Source organism: Giraffa tippelskirchi, chromosome 2, assembly GCF_054371585.1.
Source record: "Giraffa tippelskirchi isolate mGirTip1 chromosome 2, T2T-mGirTip1v1.2.pri, whole genome shotgun sequence".
NCBI classification, from domain to species: Eukaryota; Metazoa; Chordata; class Mammalia; order Artiodactyla; family Giraffidae; genus Giraffa; species Giraffa tippelskirchi.
Genome location: NC_137276.1, coordinates 120,958,510 through 120,977,394, shown reverse-complemented (window position 1 = coordinate 120,977,394; position 18,885 = coordinate 120,958,510). Strand labels below are relative to the sequence as shown.

General features: G+C 41.0%; 1 protein-coding gene and 1 long non-coding RNA gene across 30 annotated transcripts in view; one reads left to right on the top strand and one right to left on the bottom strand.

Annotated features, from left to right (window-relative positions):
- The window catches only part of MED12L (mediator complex subunit 12L), a 364,359-nt gene that overhangs the window by 270,312 nt on the left and 75,162 nt on the right, over positions 1-18,885 (bottom strand). For 20 of the 27 annotated variants that reach the window (XR_014076860.1, XR_014076861.1, XR_014076862.1 and 17 more), the window contains 6 exons: positions 12,523-12,692; positions 9,666-9,776; positions 8,386-8,655; positions 5,135-5,284; positions 4,204-4,303; positions 3,748-3,884 (listed from right to left, as the gene is read on the bottom strand). Coding sequence is in view for 22 of the 27 variants with exons in the window: in XM_081570462.1 (XP_081426588.1) it covers positions 3,748-3,884; positions 4,204-4,303; positions 5,135-5,284; positions 8,386-8,655; positions 9,666-9,776; positions 12,523-12,692 (938 nt within the window). In the remaining 5 variants the exon portion in view is untranslated. The remainder of the gene's footprint in view (positions 1-3,747; positions 3,885-4,203; positions 4,304-5,134; positions 5,285-8,385; positions 8,656-9,665; positions 9,777-12,522; positions 12,693-18,885) is intronic. The other 7 variants (XM_081570470.1, XM_081570471.1, XM_081570472.1 and 4 more) reach the window with 1 other exon arrangement.
- Positions 7,924-18,405, top strand: LOC145538455 (uncharacterized). Of its 3 annotated transcripts, none has more exons than XR_014076868.1 (4): positions 7,924-8,703; positions 13,764-13,940; positions 16,878-16,927; positions 18,192-18,405. It is a non-coding gene; the product is annotated as an uncharacterized LOC145538455 (long non-coding RNA). The 3 variants fall into 3 exon arrangements; XR_014076866.1 differs by lacking the exon at positions 7,924-8,703 and adding an exon at positions 12,499-12,737; XR_014076867.1 differs by lacking the exon at positions 16,878-16,927.

Here is an 18,885-nt window from a genome sequence, read left to right as displayed (position 1 = left end):
CCAACACAAGAGGGAGAGAACTGAATTTCCCATATCAGCAGTTCCAGAGAAAAGAGAATCCATGGGGTAAAGATCAAGTTTCCCAAAGAGATGTGCGGAAGTGGCTCTGCAGTTCGGGGCCAAGGCACCCCTATCTACACACGACTTGGGCAAGAGCGAACCTCAGCCGGGCTGCAACTGCAGAGGTTGCTCGGCTGTTCTGTCACCTATCGTGTTGTCTAAGTCCTAAAACAAATTATGAAAGCAGCAAAGGGGAAGTGTATTTTAAAGAAGTGAGCTGGGTTTCTGAGTCCTAACCACACCACTATACAGAAGTACCACTCATCAGAGAATTATAGCTTCATCACATTGGTTCTTCCAATACCACACTGATAATGACTGTTATGTTATTAGTGTTAACAGTAACAACTTTTAAGGCAAAGTGCTCATGTCTTCTTAAAGACAGATAGAGCAAGGAAGTATTCTAGCCAAGGCACGGAAGGGCATTAAGGCACAAGTAACTTGCCTGTTAGCAACTTGCTCAAATTCACATAGCTGAGCAGGGGGTCAAAACAGCTCTGCAGCTCATACATGAATTTTAGAAATAAATAAAATTCAGTAATCAAGAAAACAGTAAACCCTAGTGAAGAGGAAACACAGAGATGAACCACTGTTGTTTACACGCATATACACACACACCTTGATATACACACACAAATAGATGCCAAAGTCATATTGTAAAAATTGTTATAAGTATTTCAGAAGGATCTGTCCAGTTAACTCTTTCCAGTAGATTATTAAGAAAAGGTGACCAGTCTAAATCACGCATTTAAAATTCAGTTTTCGTCTTGCTCATAAAACAGCTCAGTAACCACAAAGCAACCACTCACACATCAAATTTTTCTGGAGTTGAGTCAACATTCAATATCATCAATCTTGAATGGGTTGCATGGACGAGCCTTCCAACGAAGTCTGATTCCACCACAGTCCAGGCACAGGGCGCCCTCTAGTGGCACACACTTCCCCACAGCCGGGGTGGAATGGTCACTTCTCTACAAGAGCTTAGAGCAGCAACCTCCAAACAATTCTCACATAGCCGCTCAGCTCAGCTGGATTTTGTTTCATTTTGCTTTTTTAGTAAATGCTCGCAATATACACATATTTATTTATAATTTTTATATGTTCGTTATAAAACTGAGACCAGAGCTGCTTACAGTGTAAAGTCTTTTTAAATGTTATCTAAATAGAAGTTCTAGTAATTTCTTCTCATACACACCCCTATCACAATAGCTCATCTCAACGACCCACTCTGGAGGCAACTGTATGTGAGACAGAACCTTACAGTGTGACTACGCAAAAACATCAGACCTCATTTCTGTCCTTGGTAAGACACTCAACATTTTCTCCGAGAGGCTGGCTTGGTTGGGTGAATGAGGCATATAATCCTGCACTGGGTCAGGTCATTCATTAGCAAGCTAAATGTCAGGCCAACCACAAAACTGAAGTGGCTCTGGAGGATTTGGTAAAATTCCCTCCAAGGAACCATACCGTCTTGACTCAACACTTAGTGCAGGAAGCTCAGCAATCTAAAAGGACACCCTTGAATGTCAACTGTCCCTATTGTCCTTGCAGACAGCTCACCTCTGTGTATTAAAAAGTGGCGCTAGTGGTAAAGAACCCATGTGACAGTGCAGGAGATGTAAAAGATGCAAGTTCAATCCCTGGGTTGGGAAGATCCCCTGGAGAAGGACATGGCAACCAACTCCAGCCTTCTTGCCTAAAGGATCCAATGGACAGAGGAGTCTGGCGGGCTACAGTCCACAGGGTCACCAAGAGTCGGACACGAATGAAGGGACTTAGCACGCATGCATGCATGTGTATTAAAAAATCTTAGTAGTCTTAAAGCCTTTTATCTAAAAAAAAAAGTCTTTATTGCAAACAGAGAGACTTTCAGGTCGCCACACCAAAAGAACACAGCAATACTCTAACTTGCATCAACAGGCAGAATTAGGTAGACGCACCATCAATGTGCTCTATAGAAAAACTGAGGTGTTTCGACTGAGACTCTCTCACAATGAATCAGAAAACACACCTGGTCTAGAACTCACTCCCAACATCCTGACTCGGCATCATGGTCGAGAACCTTGTTTTTTAGAAGCAAGGCGCTGACTTGCCTATTACTTAAAAAAAAAAAAAGAAAAAAAAAAAAAAGAATGGCAGGGCATGCATGTGTGCTCAGCTGTATCTGACTCTGAGCAACCCCGGGGACTAGCTCGCCAGGCTCCTCTGTCCATGGGATTCTCCAGGCAAGAATATTGGAGTGGGCTGCTATCTCCTTCTCCAGGGGATCTTCCCAACCCAGGGATCGAACCCGTGTCTCCTGTTTTTCCTGCACTGGCAGGCAGATTCTTCACCACTGAGCCAGCTGCGAAGGTATAAAAAGACTAACCTGGAACAAATTCACATCACATGCAGGATAAAGGTTAACATAAAGGTAGGATAAGGAAAAGTTTTTGGTTGTTGTTTTATTCCTTCTTCCCACTTACTCATTTTCAAAGCCTAGTACGAAAATCAAAGCTCAGTTAACTATAGTGTTCCTTCGTATATAGCACAGGGAAACACAGCCATTATTTTGTAATAACTTTAAATGGAGTATAACATATAAAAATACTGAATCACTATGCTGTATACCTGAATCTAACTATAAATCAACTATACTTCAATCAATCAAATTAAATTGAGTGTTCCTTCAAGATGGGTACCATGTGTTAAAACTGCATTCCTAGTGCTTCCGCAACTTGGATATACTATACATGCTTTACATGCATGTAGAAGCAGAGAAAACTTCTATTTCTCCCAAAATAAGGTTGAGAAAATATTATTGAAAATTCTATGTTACTAGAGTAGTTCAATAATGAGACACTGATAGGAAAGCATAAGATAAAAGTTATCTGTGATGGCTAATTTCCTGTGGCAACTTGCCTAAGTAATGGTTCCCAATTTCCTGGTCAAACTCCAGTCTAGACAGTGCTGTGACAGTGTTTGTTTTGTTTTTTTTTTTAATGTGACTAACAGTTAAATCAGTAAACTCTGAATAAAGCAGATTATCCTCCATAATGAGGGTGGGCCTCATCCAATCAGTTGAAGGCCTTATGAGAAAAGAAAAAAACAGCTTCCCTGTGTCTCCAGCCTGCTGGCCTGTCCCACACATTTCAGAGTTGTTAACCCCTACCATCATGTGAGCCAATGCATTAAAATAAACATCTCTCTTGCCTTTGTATTTTTACATATATATATATATATATATATATAAAATTTCCTCTATTGGTTCTGCTTCTGTAGAGAATTCTGTCTAAATAACTGTCTACAGATTTTTCAAAGACCATGACCACAAGTATTAATTAATTCATTGCTCTCTGATATGCCAAATATTAAAACACATTCCCCCTAAATTAAAGCCAAACCATTATACTAAGTACAATCAGATGAAGGGTATTCCACTAACACCAAAATGCTAAGTGTGATGATAAAAGGGCTAAGAAAAAAATCTTCCCAACCAATATACTTAGACCAGCCCAATGGACATTTCATTTTAGTAGTGGTAGGGAATTTTAGTCCAAAAGAAAGATTTCAGGGTGCAGATGTCTTACAAGATATTACACTTCATAGAAAAGTGTAATTCAGTTAATTGCCAGAATTAACTGAATAAAAAAGAAGAAAATGTGCTAAGAAAATTAAAGGTGAAAAGAAGAAAAAAATATTAACTACCTCTTGGTTGTCTTTGTTTTGGTTTGCCCAGAAAATCTTATGATAAAGCGTCTCCATTGAATTGCTGGAATCAGTTCGGTCAAAACAGTGTCGATCCAATACCTCCAACGTGTGCAAAACCCGACTAATGGTCACCCCTACATGTAGAAAGCAAGCAAGCAGTTAAGAAAGGCCAAACAAAGCCAGAGCAGCATACTACAAAATCATCATCAGGTGGGACAAAAGGAATTTTAAGACATTATTATTCTCAGCATAAAAGAATTGCCAACAAAATCAAACCTGACGTTCTAGACAGCCTGGATCTAAAGGGCACAGACCGAAGAATGTCCCCAAAACTCAGTAGGGAACTCTGTCCAAAAGCATCCTTGTTCAGACTGAGGACTGAGTAGCAAGAATCAGAAACACGGCATAAAATCCAACATTCAAAAGCACTCCTTCTTCTGCTGTGTTCTGTACCTGCTGTTGACTCTTGGCACTTGTCAAAAGACCACCGAACTTCCACTGCACGGCCTCTTTGTTTTATCTGCTGTTCTACCTCGTAAATCCTTGCCCGAACCTGAAAGATAATCACTTCTAATTAACTTGTGCTTAGAAAGCCACGGCAGCTGTCTAAATCATGTCAGGTTTTTCCACGCAAGCAGAGCATCCCACAGTGAACCACAGTCTTGACTGCACTGTAGGAAATGCAGGCGGCTGCCCAAGAAACGCATTTTAAAATTTACAAGGGCTGACTCTACGCCAGTGTTCAATGCTCAATGCTCACAAAAATAAATGCTTACCCAAAAAATCTCTACAAGTGAAACATTTTCAGGACATCACAGAGAAAGGTCAAAGTTCTAAAATATCATCTTTGAGCCACCACTCTTCTATGTCTGAAAGCAACTAACCCTGTTTTATTAAGAAAACTGCTTGGTTTAAAAAGAAAAAAAACAGAGCTTTTATTTTAAATATTTGTCCCAATCCTGTGGTTCAAGTTTCTTCAGTCTTTGAACCAAATAACCCAGCACTAATAAAAATATATAATAGTTACTAAATACCCAGACTCCTAGCTCTGTAGTATATGACTCTACTAACACACAGACTCTGATATATTAATACTAACCCTGAGTGTCGTGATCTTATATCAGAACTACCACCATAATTACCGTCTGGGGGGCAGAAGTCTCTGCAAGCACAGCCCAGCAAGATGTGCAGAAGAAAAGGAACAATGTGATGAACTTCTGCTGTTCACCGAGGCTATGGACTTCCCTCTTCACCCAGAGAGATGGAGACAGAGACGGGAGGGCCCCTAAGAATCCAAGGCTGCTGCAACCAGGCTTGACCCACTGTGCCGTGATGCTGCTCAAGAGTGAAAACACCCCGCAAACCACCATAACAGCAAGTCTACCTGCTGGTTGAACGCCGTGTTTCCTCCCGGCATGGGGAGGCTGGAGGGGGCCACCTGCAGCAGGTCCAGGGGGGAGCCCGGATTCGCGCTCTTACTGTCGTTTGTGGAGTAATTCCACACCAAGGCACTTGGGCAACAGAGAGTAACAGTCTGGAAATAAAGTGGTAAAATGCAGATGTTTAGAGGAAGGAAAAAAGTATCACAAAAGCTTAAGAGCTTAAAAAAAAAAGTCATAGTTAAATTACAGTTTCCAACGAGTGAGCTTAAACCATGAACATCTTTTCTTACTCCATTCTCAACTTTTCAAATGGTGAGACAAAAAAACTATGACAGAATTATTCATTTGAATAGGTAAAAATACACCTATTGAGAAATTTAAAAAGTCTTAATTTATAAGCTAAATTCTGGCACAAGAAACCTAGGAAACTTAATAAAAATGCAATAAATTTTAAAATTGTCTCCTCAATGTTTTTCATGCAATTCAAATATGTAATTTCTAAGGCCATAAAATCTAAAAGATTTTTATTTTTTTAACCTCTCAAATAACGGTGTGATATGTAGCCTCATAAACACTGGGCAGGCAGCAACCCTGGACGGGGCCCAGGCAACACACTTTTTCTATAAAAGCCAGTTGGCAATTTTTTAAGGCTTTCAGGCCACCTGAAGTCCCTGTTACCTACTCTTCCTTTTTGTTTAAAGAATATAACACCTATTCTTAGCCTATAGGCTGGATCTGCCCCGCAGGTTATAGCTTGCCTACCCCAACCTTGGACCTCAGTAGACTTTTTTTTACTCTGTCAGCTTGCACAAAGCAGTTTCTGTGACCAACTTACTTACACATCACAACCACCCCAAGAGGTAGGAAGCGGTATCTCCCAACTGTTCCAAAGAGGAATGGAAGCCACAGAGGAGATGAGTGACCAGCCCAAGGTGATTTCAGGCCTGGAGTCACTACACTCACTAATCCTAACTATGGATTCAATATTATAGCTCTCATCAAATTAAGCACACAGTCTGTGCTGAACACTGTCCTGGAAGCGACAGTGTAAGAACTGTCCCCAGCACCCATCCGCACATGGGCAAACAGAGGCTCAAGGTGAAAGCTACCACCCGGCGGAGCAGAGGCCCCAGTTAGGGCGGTAATGATTCCAGAAGGCGTCTTCCCCACTCTGCTCTTGTGCCATTCAACTACACCAGCTCAGAGAATGAAGGCAGTATTTCCCTTCTAAAATGCAAAGTTGATTATTAAAAAACTAGACTCTGAGACCCAGGAGACGTCTTCATGGAAACCAGATGGCATATATGAAACTCAGGCCCTGAAGCCCACCAGCAGGAGCATTGGTCTTCACTGGTGCACACCCCACTGCCTTCCTCTTCTCGTCTCCTGCCCATGGGGAATTAGTTCCCTGTGTTCTTAATTCCAAGGCCTCCGGTATCCAGGGCACCGATCCATCCAATAGTCCTCTGCTCCTAGTCTCAGACTCCCCTCTACCAGTGTACCCTTAGCTTAGGAATACATTCAGGCTTGCCCATCAAAAAGCAAAATTTTTTTTTAAAAATCTCCACTCACCTAGCACCAAACTCTCTTCCCTTCACAGGAATGATTCTCAAATCTCCAACGCTCCTCAACGCACACCTTCACATGACTCCTCACTATCATTCACTGACCATCTCAACCACCATGTCAGTCTCAGTTATTTCCTTATCAGACCTCCCCAATCACCTGGGCACTGCGCACTACTCACTCCTCTCGAAACCTCCTGCAGTACCCACAGAGGCAGTTCCACATGGTGGCTAAGAGTGTGAACTCTGAGTCCCAACTGGGTGCGATTTCCAGGTTCACCTCTTACTTGCTGTGTGACCTGTGCCACCATCATTATTCCTGTTACAGGAATGATATTGGCTCCTTTCTCATAGGATGATTCTGAGAACTAAATGATGCAATATACCTACATCTCAGAAGAGTACCTAGTCATAATTCATTACAACTGGATTATGACCATAATAGTCTCATCATCTTTGTTTCTGTAACAATCCTCTCCCACCTCACTCTTCACTACTAACTCTTTGGGAGATTGCTCCCTCTCCAGGTCTTCACCAGCCAAGTAGCCCTAAGTGGCCCAAATCCATACCCCTGGTCTGTGGTCTCTCCCCGTCTTCAGAATCAGACATGCAACCATCTCTTGAACATATCAATTGGAGATAAGACAGTCCAAAACCGAACTTACACAGACTCACCCAAACTGATTTTTTTCCTTGTCTCTCTCCCCACCCACCCTCCCCACTCCCAAAGACCTTCCCTCTACTGTGGCCAAAACAATCTAACAAACCATACACTGTCCATAAAACTCCCTGCATAAAACCTCCCAATGACATCCTAATTACAAGGCACACAGGTGGTCTTCTACCCCTGACCCCCAACACATTTCACACTTTATGTTTCAAGAAAGCCAACCTGCCCACAAGATGACTCATCAACCCTCCGGGCCTTTCTCCATGCTGTTCCCTCTGCCAAGAACAGTCTACACCTTGTTTATCTGGTTTCTTTTTAAACCAGTATGATAAGTACTAGACCAGACCACTTCCTTCAGAAAACCTCCCTGAAATCTAGGTTGAACTAGAAGTTCCACTTCTCAAATCAGCCCCCTGAGCATCCCTCCACCAACCTTCCCTCATCTCAGCACATGGAAACTCATAGCCCTTTACTAAAGAGCATGTCACATTAGAAACCCAAGAATTGTGACCTGAACACTGACCTGTGAGCTCCCAGGTCTAGGACAGGGCTGTATCTCACTCTTGGTAGCACTGGCCCAGAGGCTGACATGCTCCTGAACCACACAAGCAATGATGCTGGGTAGCTAAAGATAGTCTGAGAAAACTATTCGGATCTTAAACAGAGCGAGAAGGCAACCATCTCAAGCTGCAGACTGAGGAAGCTACATAATGCTACATGGAGAAACTGTCTTCCCCAAAGAACAGTAACACAGCTGACTTATTCCATGAGTTCTCTGAACAATTTTTTAATCATAGAACAGCCCCAATAAAGAACTATGATAGCCATCTAGACAGAAGCAATGAATCCTCTCGCGTTGTGATCCAACACAGGGATACAAGAACAGGAAACTTCTATCTATCAGTTATTTAGACTAGGATAAAACTAGAGTTGTGACGTGAGAGTTGAAGCATCACCCCCAAGTCCACTGTTTGCTGCACAGAATGTGGACATAAAGCAGGAAGGGCTGAGGACTTACCTGCAACATACAACTAAGTCCATAAACCAGGGGGCCGTGCTGTGCACAGGAAAGAAAGTCGGAGAAGGCCAGCTGCACAGGGCTCATGCCAGGACCAGGGGGGCCGGGGCTGGGGGCCCCAATGCTCGAGCTGTTTGGGCCTATTATCACATGGGGCGAGTGGGCAGCAAGGAGGCTGGGGCTGTCGCTCAGCAGCAACGCCAGACGCCGGGCACAGAAATAGGCGAGACGACGGGACAGGTAGGCCGACTGGACAAACTCATCTGAATACTGAGGAACACAAGGACACCAGCCTTCAGTCACGTCTCAGGCTACTTGGTGAGATAACTATTATAATACAGGCTTCTCATCATTACAAACAAAAACAAAAGCTTTCAGAAGTACTAATACAGACCAGTGCTGTCCAACAGAAATATAATGCAAGCCACACATGTAATTTTAAATTTTCCAGTATCCATTGGGGGGAAAAAACACACACACAGGTAAAATTAAAAGAAAGATGTATTTTATTTGGCCCACTATACCTAAATCTAAAATGCTATCATTTCAACATGCTATCAACACAAAAGTATTAGTGAGGTATTATATACCCCTTTTTCCATACCAGGTCTGAAGACTGGTGGGCACTTTAAACAAAGAGCACATCACAATGTGAACTTGTCACATTTCAAGGGCTCACGAGTCACGGCTGGCTAGCAGCTACTAGAGCGGGCAGCACCGGTACAGACGTCTTGGGGAAGACACAGATCACTAGAATGGTGTGGTCTCTGGAAGGCACTGGCTACATTTCACTGGACACTCTTTCATATTGCCTGAGTTGTCAAATATATTAATTACTTTTCCAGGAATTTTTCTTTAAATAAATTTCATCCAGATAGCCTAAATTTTAACACATCTTAGGACAATCATGAATATAGGATGATCCCACCTCCAGGGGCTCAAAGAATATTAAAAGAATGTTGGAGATCCTCTATATCCCTAAACAGAGATAGCAGGTTTTGTTTTCACAGAAATCTATGTGAAGGAGACAGTATTTAGAGAGCTGTTTGCTCAGCTCAGGGATGAGAGAAATTCATGTGAGTGAGAATACTTGAGGGACACATGACTGGTACAAGTGACCTTTACAACTTACACAAAAGCCTCTTACTACTTCAAGTGTTGTAGCATCAAGATCTTTCCTCCTTCCATTTCAAAAAAGCCACCTCTACTTACCTCTTCATTCTTAACAGACTCATTCCTTGCCCATAAAATCAACTGCCTCATGATTACATGTACTATACCTGCAGCATTAGTGGTAATAAGAGTTTAAGAAGATCATCATCCATTGGTCTGATCTTTTCTAACACATCCAAGATCCATGTCAAATATTCGTGCTTTTCCAGCATTCCTTCCTTAAATGAACAGAGAAAAATTACACCAATGATGTTAAAGCAAAACCAACTAAAATTCAAAAAAAAAAAACCACTCTTATCTTTATGTGTAAGTGTAATTTTACTATTGTTTTCCTTGTTGCAAAACAGTCTCACTGATGAAAGTTCAAATTCTAAAGAAAGAAAATAACTGGTGTTATTTTGCACAGTTGGTTTGGAGGTTTTTTTTTTTTTGGTTGTTTCTGCATATCTGCCTCATTCCAAATTGATAAAAATTAATTCCTACAAGAAAGAAAATTTGGAAGCATTCAGATTCCCAGGGCATGTCAAGTGCCTGGCTAGATTTCAGTGTACTAAGAATTCATAGTACACTGGCATGCTGCAGTCCATGGGGTCCAAAAGAGTCGGACACGACTAAGCGACTGAACCGAACTGATGAACTCATACTCACAGGAGGAAACTTGGCCAATGTTGATCATTACAAAGAACAAAAGCACCTACCATACCATCATCTCCAAAAGAGGCTGAAAACCCCATCAGATCCAAGGCCCTCTAGCAGCCTCTTTCACTATCCTAAAAGGAATTTCAGATACCATAACCCACCTACAAAATATAACTTTAAAAATCAATATAATGGCCTATAAGAAATGAAAGGAATTTTTAATAAAATGACATATAAACTTCTAACATAACTACACTAAAGACAACATGCCCAAAAATTTCCAAAATGTTCCACAGGGTTGGTATAGCCCCCCTTAAGATAAGCACTGTTAACGTTTTCATCTATTGCCTTCTTATATGTATATATATATATAACACACACACATATAAATATGTACTTCTTTATGACATTCTACGAACACATATATTTAATGTCATATTACAGCTTTATATTATGATTCACATCATAAAAGAGTCAAGATAGAAACAAATGACCTAAATGGGAAAGAAATACAAAAAAGAAGGGAAATATATATATATCTGTGTGTGTGTGTGTAAAGCTGATTCACTTGTTATACTGTAGAAACAAAACATTGTAAAGAATTATATTCCAATAAAATGCAAAACAAACAAACAAAGATAGAAACAAAAAGTTATGTTTTCTAGGAAAGTCACTGAAACTTCTATGGTCATTCTGGTAACAATCTTAGTAGTTAAAATGAAACCCTACTTTGTTCCTAGCAACTCTGATATATCTATGGACCATATAACCAGCAGTCCACTACCATGATTTTTGACAATTCATTTAAAAATATACTGCTAAATTATTGTTTCTATATTTAAAACATTACAGTGACACCACATTCATGATATCAAAGTATTCACTTATTGCTAATTTCTTTTCTTTTTTTGTCCACACCAAGGGATCTTAGTTCCCCAACCAGGGATCAAACTTGTGTCCTGGCAGTGAAAACAGGGAGTCCTATCCATTGGACCACCAGAGAATTCCCCTTATGGCTGATTTCTAATTTTTAAAATGTTTCAGCTAACAGTTTAGCTACAGGAGAAAGTACAATTTAAAATTATCAGACCAATAAAGTAAACTTCATGTTAAAGAAATAAATAAAATGGAACTTTGCATTAAGGGTTAAGAGATGCTGAACGCAAGGTTCAAAAAAAGAGAGAAACTTCATAAAGATGACTTCCAAGGATGACATAATGTTCATCCTCAAGATGCTTTTGTTATGCACCTGTACCCTTATTTCTGCACATGAATGTCTGCACACACATACACTCCAGTCAGTTTCAAATTTCAGATTACAATGAATTAATATATAATGAACTTTTAAATGTTAAGATTAAAGTTAGATTCATCAGTTTAGAACCTAACTGCTTCCTATAAAGGCGATACTGATTTCCATGTTCCTAAAAAATAATCATTCAAAAATACTAAGCATGCTTAGAGACACTTTTTCAAAGATGCAGGCTAAATCCTCAGCTCAATAAAAGCTCAGAGCAGGCAGCAAAGGATTCCTCTGCTAAATGAAACTAGGATTTGTAAGCATTTTTTTTTTTACTTATTTAAAACTAAAAAGCTACCTCCCAAAGAACCAGGCTGTTTCCTACTTTGAGCTCTTAGAAAAAGTTGCTTACCACCTAGAAATTATAATTAAAGTTCTAAGCATAGAAATTTAGAAACTACACAACCTTTCTACCCACCCACCCCATCACCATAACAGGTCATAAAAGTCTATGCTGATAACACAACTTCAGGTGAATACATTTGTCCTTCCTTCTCACCAAGAGTCAAGACTGAGGCAAATAACAGCACAAGTGCCATCTTCTGGTCAGTATGATGTACATCAGTGTCTCAGGATGGGAGTTTTAATCAGTCCTCAACGTCTTACCCATCCTCTCAACCATATTTTAAACTGCAGCCAAACAAAATTAAGATGACCTTTCCACAGAATAACTAAGCTCCAAAGAAGATCTACTATAAGACAGGAAGCATCAGCATAAAAAATTCTTTGAATAAATATCTCCAATTTCTGCAAAGTTAAATGGCTTGGGAGGATTACATTTAATAGTGCCATTATAAGCCAATTAATGGCATTAAAAGAGCTGACATCACTGAATGTTGGCAATCAATATGTATAATAGGAAGCTGTCATCTCCGGGCAAAGGTGTTACCTTTAATACAAATTTAGAGTTATGTTGGATGGCTTTCTTTGAAGGCACTAGTTCATATGATGATATAATGTAATGCCCCCAAAAAACTAAAGTGTAAGGAATTTGCTCTCAGTCTTGAGTTTCGTAGGAAGCTTACCTGGAACATGTGGAATGCCAGCTTTTCATTATACTCCCACTGCCTCATGGCCTGCTCCACGTCGGGTGGCACAGGGACAGGGCCATCGCCCGCACTGGAAGCCAGGTGGTAGAAGTCGGAAATCTTGGCCAACTGCTCTCGAAGATACCTGGTAGATATTTGCGTCCACTCTGCATTTTTTTTAAAAAAAGAAGCCATTTCCAGATACAATGAATGTAAGAAACTACTTTTCCTCTCTTTTTCTGGTTATCTTAAGAGTGTACTTTTAAAACAAAAATCTATTACACAAAAATGGCTTTGGCTAACATATATAAGCACTGTTCAGAAAAGTACGACCATGCCAAAGCTGTTAAGTATTGTGCACTAGTGTAACATGGCTGCCCCATGGTCCAGCAATGACGTTGGCCAGCTCTCCCCTTCTGCCTCTGTGACCCCAAACCCAGAAGAAGAGGTGTCCACATCTAAATTAAAAATATCAGAGGCACAAACAGGAAATAGAACAGTGGAGGTGAGTAATTCAAGAACCATAATTCAGGACACAGACAACAGACTTGTGGCTGCCAAAGAGGAGGGGGTAGGTGGGGAAGGGATGTATTAGGAGTTTGGGATTACCAGAAGCAAACTACTATATATACAGAATGGATAAACAAGGTCCTACTGTATAGTACAGGGAACTATATTCAATATCCTGTGATAAACCATAATGGAAAAGAGTGTGTGTGTGTGTGTGTGTGTGTAGATATAGATAGGAGATATAGGGGGGTGTGTGTGTGTGTAGATATAGATAGAGATATAGATATAGGGGGGAGCTTTCCCAGTAGCTCAGACAGTAAAGAATCCACCTGCAATGCATGAGACCTGGGTTTGATTCCTGGGTCGGGAATACCCCATGGAGATGGGAATGGCAACCCACTCCAGTATTCTTGCCTGAAGAATTCATGGACAGAGGAGTCTGGCAGGCTACAGTCCATGGGGTCACAAAGGGTCAGAAACAACTGAATGACTAACACTTCATATATAAATAACTGAGTCACTATGTTGTACACAGAAATTAACAACATTGTAAATCAACTATACTTCAATAAAACTTTTTTAAAACAAATTTTTTAAAAAATCACAGTTCTACTCCAAAAAAATTCAAAATTCCCCAAATGCAGTTCTCTTGGGGTACATTTTTCAGGCTCCAGGGCATGGTTCAAACATGCCTAATTAAGGGGTGCTCTGTTTCTGTCCATCTGTAGGAGGACTGGCCAATTCCACAGACCATTCTCCCCACCTGCACTGCCCAACCCCCACCCCTGCCAGGGACACCAGAGTGGCCACCTCGGACAACCATCTGGGCCTTCGATCACTCTGCTCTTCCCAACCAACACAAGATGCCTCAGGACTCAGCCAGAAAGAACTGTGAGCAACAAAAGGTAAGAGGCTGGGAAGGAAACAGAAAATGGAGCATAAAAAAAAAAACAAACACTAAAATTACTCAAAAGTATCTGCCACAGGGGCACAAATTAAATCAATGTGTTGCCTTTGGCAACCATGAGGGATATGGTGCCAACTTTAGCCCATTCTGTGGATAAAAATGTAATAATTGCACGCTCACAGCCAAATTTCCCAAAGGATTAGTGAAACAGCATTTCGGAAGAAATCGTCCTCCTGAAACATCACCACACAATGCTGTTTTCTCATTATTTCAGCAATAGGTTCTCCAACCTTCTCAATTTTAAAGGAACATAGTCTAACAAAAATAAGAGTAGAAGTAAACATCTGTTAGAAATTGAGTGTTTTGTTTTTATTTTTTAAGCACTACTAACATTACTTGACAATAGAACCTGGAGATAACTATTGTTAGGTTTTGGTTGAAACTACTTATTCTAATTGTGTCTTATTTAAAATTGAAATTCAAATGCACATGTTAAGTAAGCATTGCTTCAGTAATCAGCCAATGCCAAAAGATGAACAGACACTAGGTCAACATTCTGTTCCTAGCATAATCGTTTGTCAGAAAGCACCATCAACATCAGATATTATCATTAAAATTATGCCATCGTCATTAAAACTAAACAATAAATTATTAGTGTCATCAGTTTCTGGTGCCCCTGTTACGGACTAATCATCTCATGACTCTCACTTGTTCAACAAAGCAAAATGCCAACCATCAGATGAGACAAGTTTAGCTTAGCTATAATAAGCAAAAACAAAAATAACAAGCATCCAAATCCTAGCTTTTGTGTGCCAAGCCTTGCTATTAACTCACTCTCAGTATGGTACTATTCTCAATACTCAGAATAGTTTAGCCTCAAGAGCTAAAAATAACACACATATTCACACACCCCCTACTTTGTCTCGGGTATATTTTCCTTTCAAGATTGTTTGTATTAAAATATGGAAGAAACACACGCTCACTATAGAAAATTTTTAATGTGAATATGCCTAGAAAAAAATCTCAATCATTTAATAGCTTTATATCTTTTCAGGTTTTTTCCTTCTTGTGTGCTTGACTGTTTATATTAAACATACACGCATCTTTTTTTAAAAATTGCTCAATATATTACTCTACAATTTGAATACCTTTAAAAATTCAAACAGAATTCAAATATAGACCTCTTGGTCATATATTTTAACTTTACCGTATTTAACTGATGTTAAGCTACCATATCAATGAGACGGATTTGGAGATCTGGGCCCTAAGATAGTCTAGTGTGAACTAGTATAAAAATTAGGATGCACATAAAATTTTCATTAAAAATTAAAAACAAAAAATAAAAAATGGCCACAAGTATTGTACTCTTTAAAATTATTAGGATTCACTAACCCCTCTCATGGGTTTGGGTAGACTCCGGGAGTTGGTGATGGACAGAGAGGCCTGGCGCGCTGCAATTCATGGGGTCACAAAGAGTCGGACACCACTGAGCGACTGAACTGAACTGAACCCCTCTCAAGCTGAGTTAGGACTGGTCATTAAGAGAGAAATAAGGGCAGCAGTGGCAAGAAACACAGTGATTCTCAGGCCTGCATGCAAATGCCATCACGGGGGTGCTTTTACCAAATGCCAGTATCTTCAGCCCCATCCCATCAGATTCTGGTTTAACTGGTCTGCAATGGGGACTCAGTTCTAAGTGCTACCAAGAAAACAGGAATGGCTAGAGATCTTAAGGAAGATGGTTGGGAGAGGGAGGTGGGGAGGTTTCAAAGGTAGAAAGGATGCAGAAAGTGATGAAGGAAGCTGCTTTGAAAGTGCACCAGTTCTAAAACTCTAAGGCTATGGCCACATCTTTAGTTCGCTGATATCAAGTAGAACTCAAGGCCATGAAGTCAGATTATTAGAAAGCTTACGAACATAAGTATTACTGAGAGTGGGGTCGGGGTCAGTATTAAAAAGAATGACCGACTCATCCTTCTGACACTGCTCTCCCTAGCATCCTGTAGCCACTGTTTTTTGTTGATGCCTAACCCCCAAACAGGAGGGGTCTCAGAGGCCATGCAGTTCACCCTACGATAGTCTATCATTTAACCAACCCAGGAGCTGTAGGCACAACTCAAGGTCACACAGGCAAACCAGAAGGACACAGCAGGTGTGAGATGCTCCACTCCAGTACATGAAAATATGCAAATTGATAAATACAATACATAATAGGGGAGAACAGAGACATGTCAAGTTACATTAAAAATGACCCCCTAGGGCCTGGAATAGTTGCAGTATTACTAAGAGAACTGGGAGCTCAGCAGAGGACAAGCATTCACCCTGGGGGCAAACACAGAGCACCCCAAATGCAACAACGCTCACGGAGAAGGTGTCTTGGCAGTGTGACACTGCAGAGAAGCAATAGAGGGCCACACTTAGGGTTACCAGCAGAATGATCCTTGGCAGAGGTCGGCCCTGAGTCCACATCCTAGTTCCACCCCTGAGCCATGAGCAAGGCACCCGGCCTCCACTCAATCTCAACCTCATCCCTACAACAGAGCTCAGTAACTACCCAGGTAGTTACTTCACACAGTGCATGCATCACAGAAGTTGACCAATAAGTGGGCACCATCATCATCATCAGTACTATTATTGGGATGAAACGTTTTTAGAAGGGAAACGAAAGGTTAGCCTTGACTGTCGCTGTCAGCTATCCTCTCCCACACTGCTTCCACCCCAGCTGAGCTGCAACGCCTAACCTAACACTCTAGGTAACTGTTCATGGAATCAATCGATGTCAATTCCATGGTTCCAAAACCTTCAATGGATCTGCAGTCCTTAATGAATTAAGGTCAAACTCCTTCGCTGGGAATGAAAATCATTTCAAATACATTATCTGCTCTGCGGGCTCAGGGTGTTTCTCTCTCTCACGTCTATGATGCTCTGTTGACAGGACCTTCCCCGGTCACCTGTGTTCGTACGTGGGCCCAGTTCAAATCTCACGTGAGTCACATCTCTCACATAGCCTTCTCAAGTCTCTGGACACCAAACCCCCACCTGGCAGGGATCACACTCTCTAACTGACGTTTTAGCATTCCCTCCATCTTTCATCCCCATGCCTTACATACTCAAGACCTAAGTACTGACTTCAATCAATACACTATAGTTCAGTTCAGTTCAGTCGCTCAGTCGTGTCCAACTCTTTGCGACCCCATGAATTGCAGCACGCCAGGCCTTCCTGTCCATCACCAACTCCCGGAGTCTACCCAAACCCATGTCCATCGAGTCAGTGATGCCATCCAACCATCTCATCCTCTGTCGTCCCCTTCTCCTCCTGCCCCCAATCCTTCCCAACATCAGGGTCTTTTCCAATGAGTCAGCTCTTCGCATGAGGTGACCAAAGTATTGGAGTTTCAGCTTCAACATCAGTCCTTCCAATGAACACCCAGGATTGATCTCTTTTAGGATGGATTGATTGGATCTCCTTGCAGTCCAAGGGACTCTCAAGAGTCTTCTCCAACACCACAGTTCAAAAGCATCAATTCTACAGTGCTCAGCTTTCTTCACCGTCCAACTCTCACATCCATACATGACCACTGGAAAAAGCATAGCCTTGACTAGACGGACTTTTGTTGGCAAAGTAATGTCTCTGCTTTTAAATATGCTATCTAGGTTGGCCATAACCTTCCTTCCAAGGAGTAAGCGTCTTTTAATTTCATGGCTGCAATCACCATCAGCAGTGATTTTGGAGCCCAAAAAAATAAAGTCTGACACTGTTTCCACTGTTTCCCCATCTATTTCCCATGAAGTGATGGGACCAGATGCCATGATCTTAGTTTTCTGAACGTTGAGCTTTAAGCCAACTTTTTCACTCTCCTCTTTCACTTTCATCAAGGTCCTCTCAAAATTAAGCTACTAAATCAAGTTCCTTCCCAATCATTGTCTCCCAAATCTTCATAAAAACATCTCCGTTTTCTATTTTAAACCTATCATGGCAGACCCAGAAGGTTTCAAACACCACTGTAGGGAATACACCAAGTTCCCTCTCTAACGCACTTGGTCTTTATACATCTGTTAGTCAGCATGCTACAAAAGGCCTATGAAAATACAAAACTTTTCATTCTTTTTAGTGAACTTCCATTAAATATAAGTATAAATATAAAACTTATACACATACACAATATATACACATACATATAAAATATTATATATGTCCTTTAATTTTGTGAAAGCTCATTTTCCTTACTACATTTTTTCCTTTTATCAGAATGAGTGGGAACCCACTACGTAAAACAGATGCAACAAAGACTGCTTTGTAAAAACTCCAGCCAAGTCAAGAGATGAAGGTGCACATCTTTAAAGTGACCCACTGGAATTCGGACTTAAAGTCAAAGATGACAGGCTCCTCAATGGAAAAACCTACATCCTCAAACCTTCTCCCTGAAGCTATCCCACTACAATAAATGGTTCTTGCTTGCCCATGGGAGGAATAGACTGCTTCTCAAAACTGCAGGATATAGAGGATTTAACTAGCCCAACTTAGGTGCAAACCTGCCTGGTACAGACTGATGGGAGAGTGGGGAGGGGGGTGAGATGGGAAGGAAAGAAGTTCAATATACACAAGATGGTGCACACTCCACTTGAAAGAAAGATAGCATTAAGTCGTGTCTGACTCTTGCAACCCCATGGACTATAGACTGCCAGGCTCCTGTCAATGGGATTCTCCCATGAACACTGGAGTGGGTTGCCATTTTCTTCCACAGGGCATCTTCCCAACCCAGGAATCGAACCCAGGTCTCCCACATTGCAGGCAGATTCTTTACCTAATGAGCTACGTGGGAAGCCCTATACATACACTCGTGAACTCCCAATAAAAAAGGCTGAAAGATTTTTTTTCATTTTCTGTTGTTAAAATGCTTTCTTGATCAAAGGATACCATCAACAAAGTGAAAAGACAACTC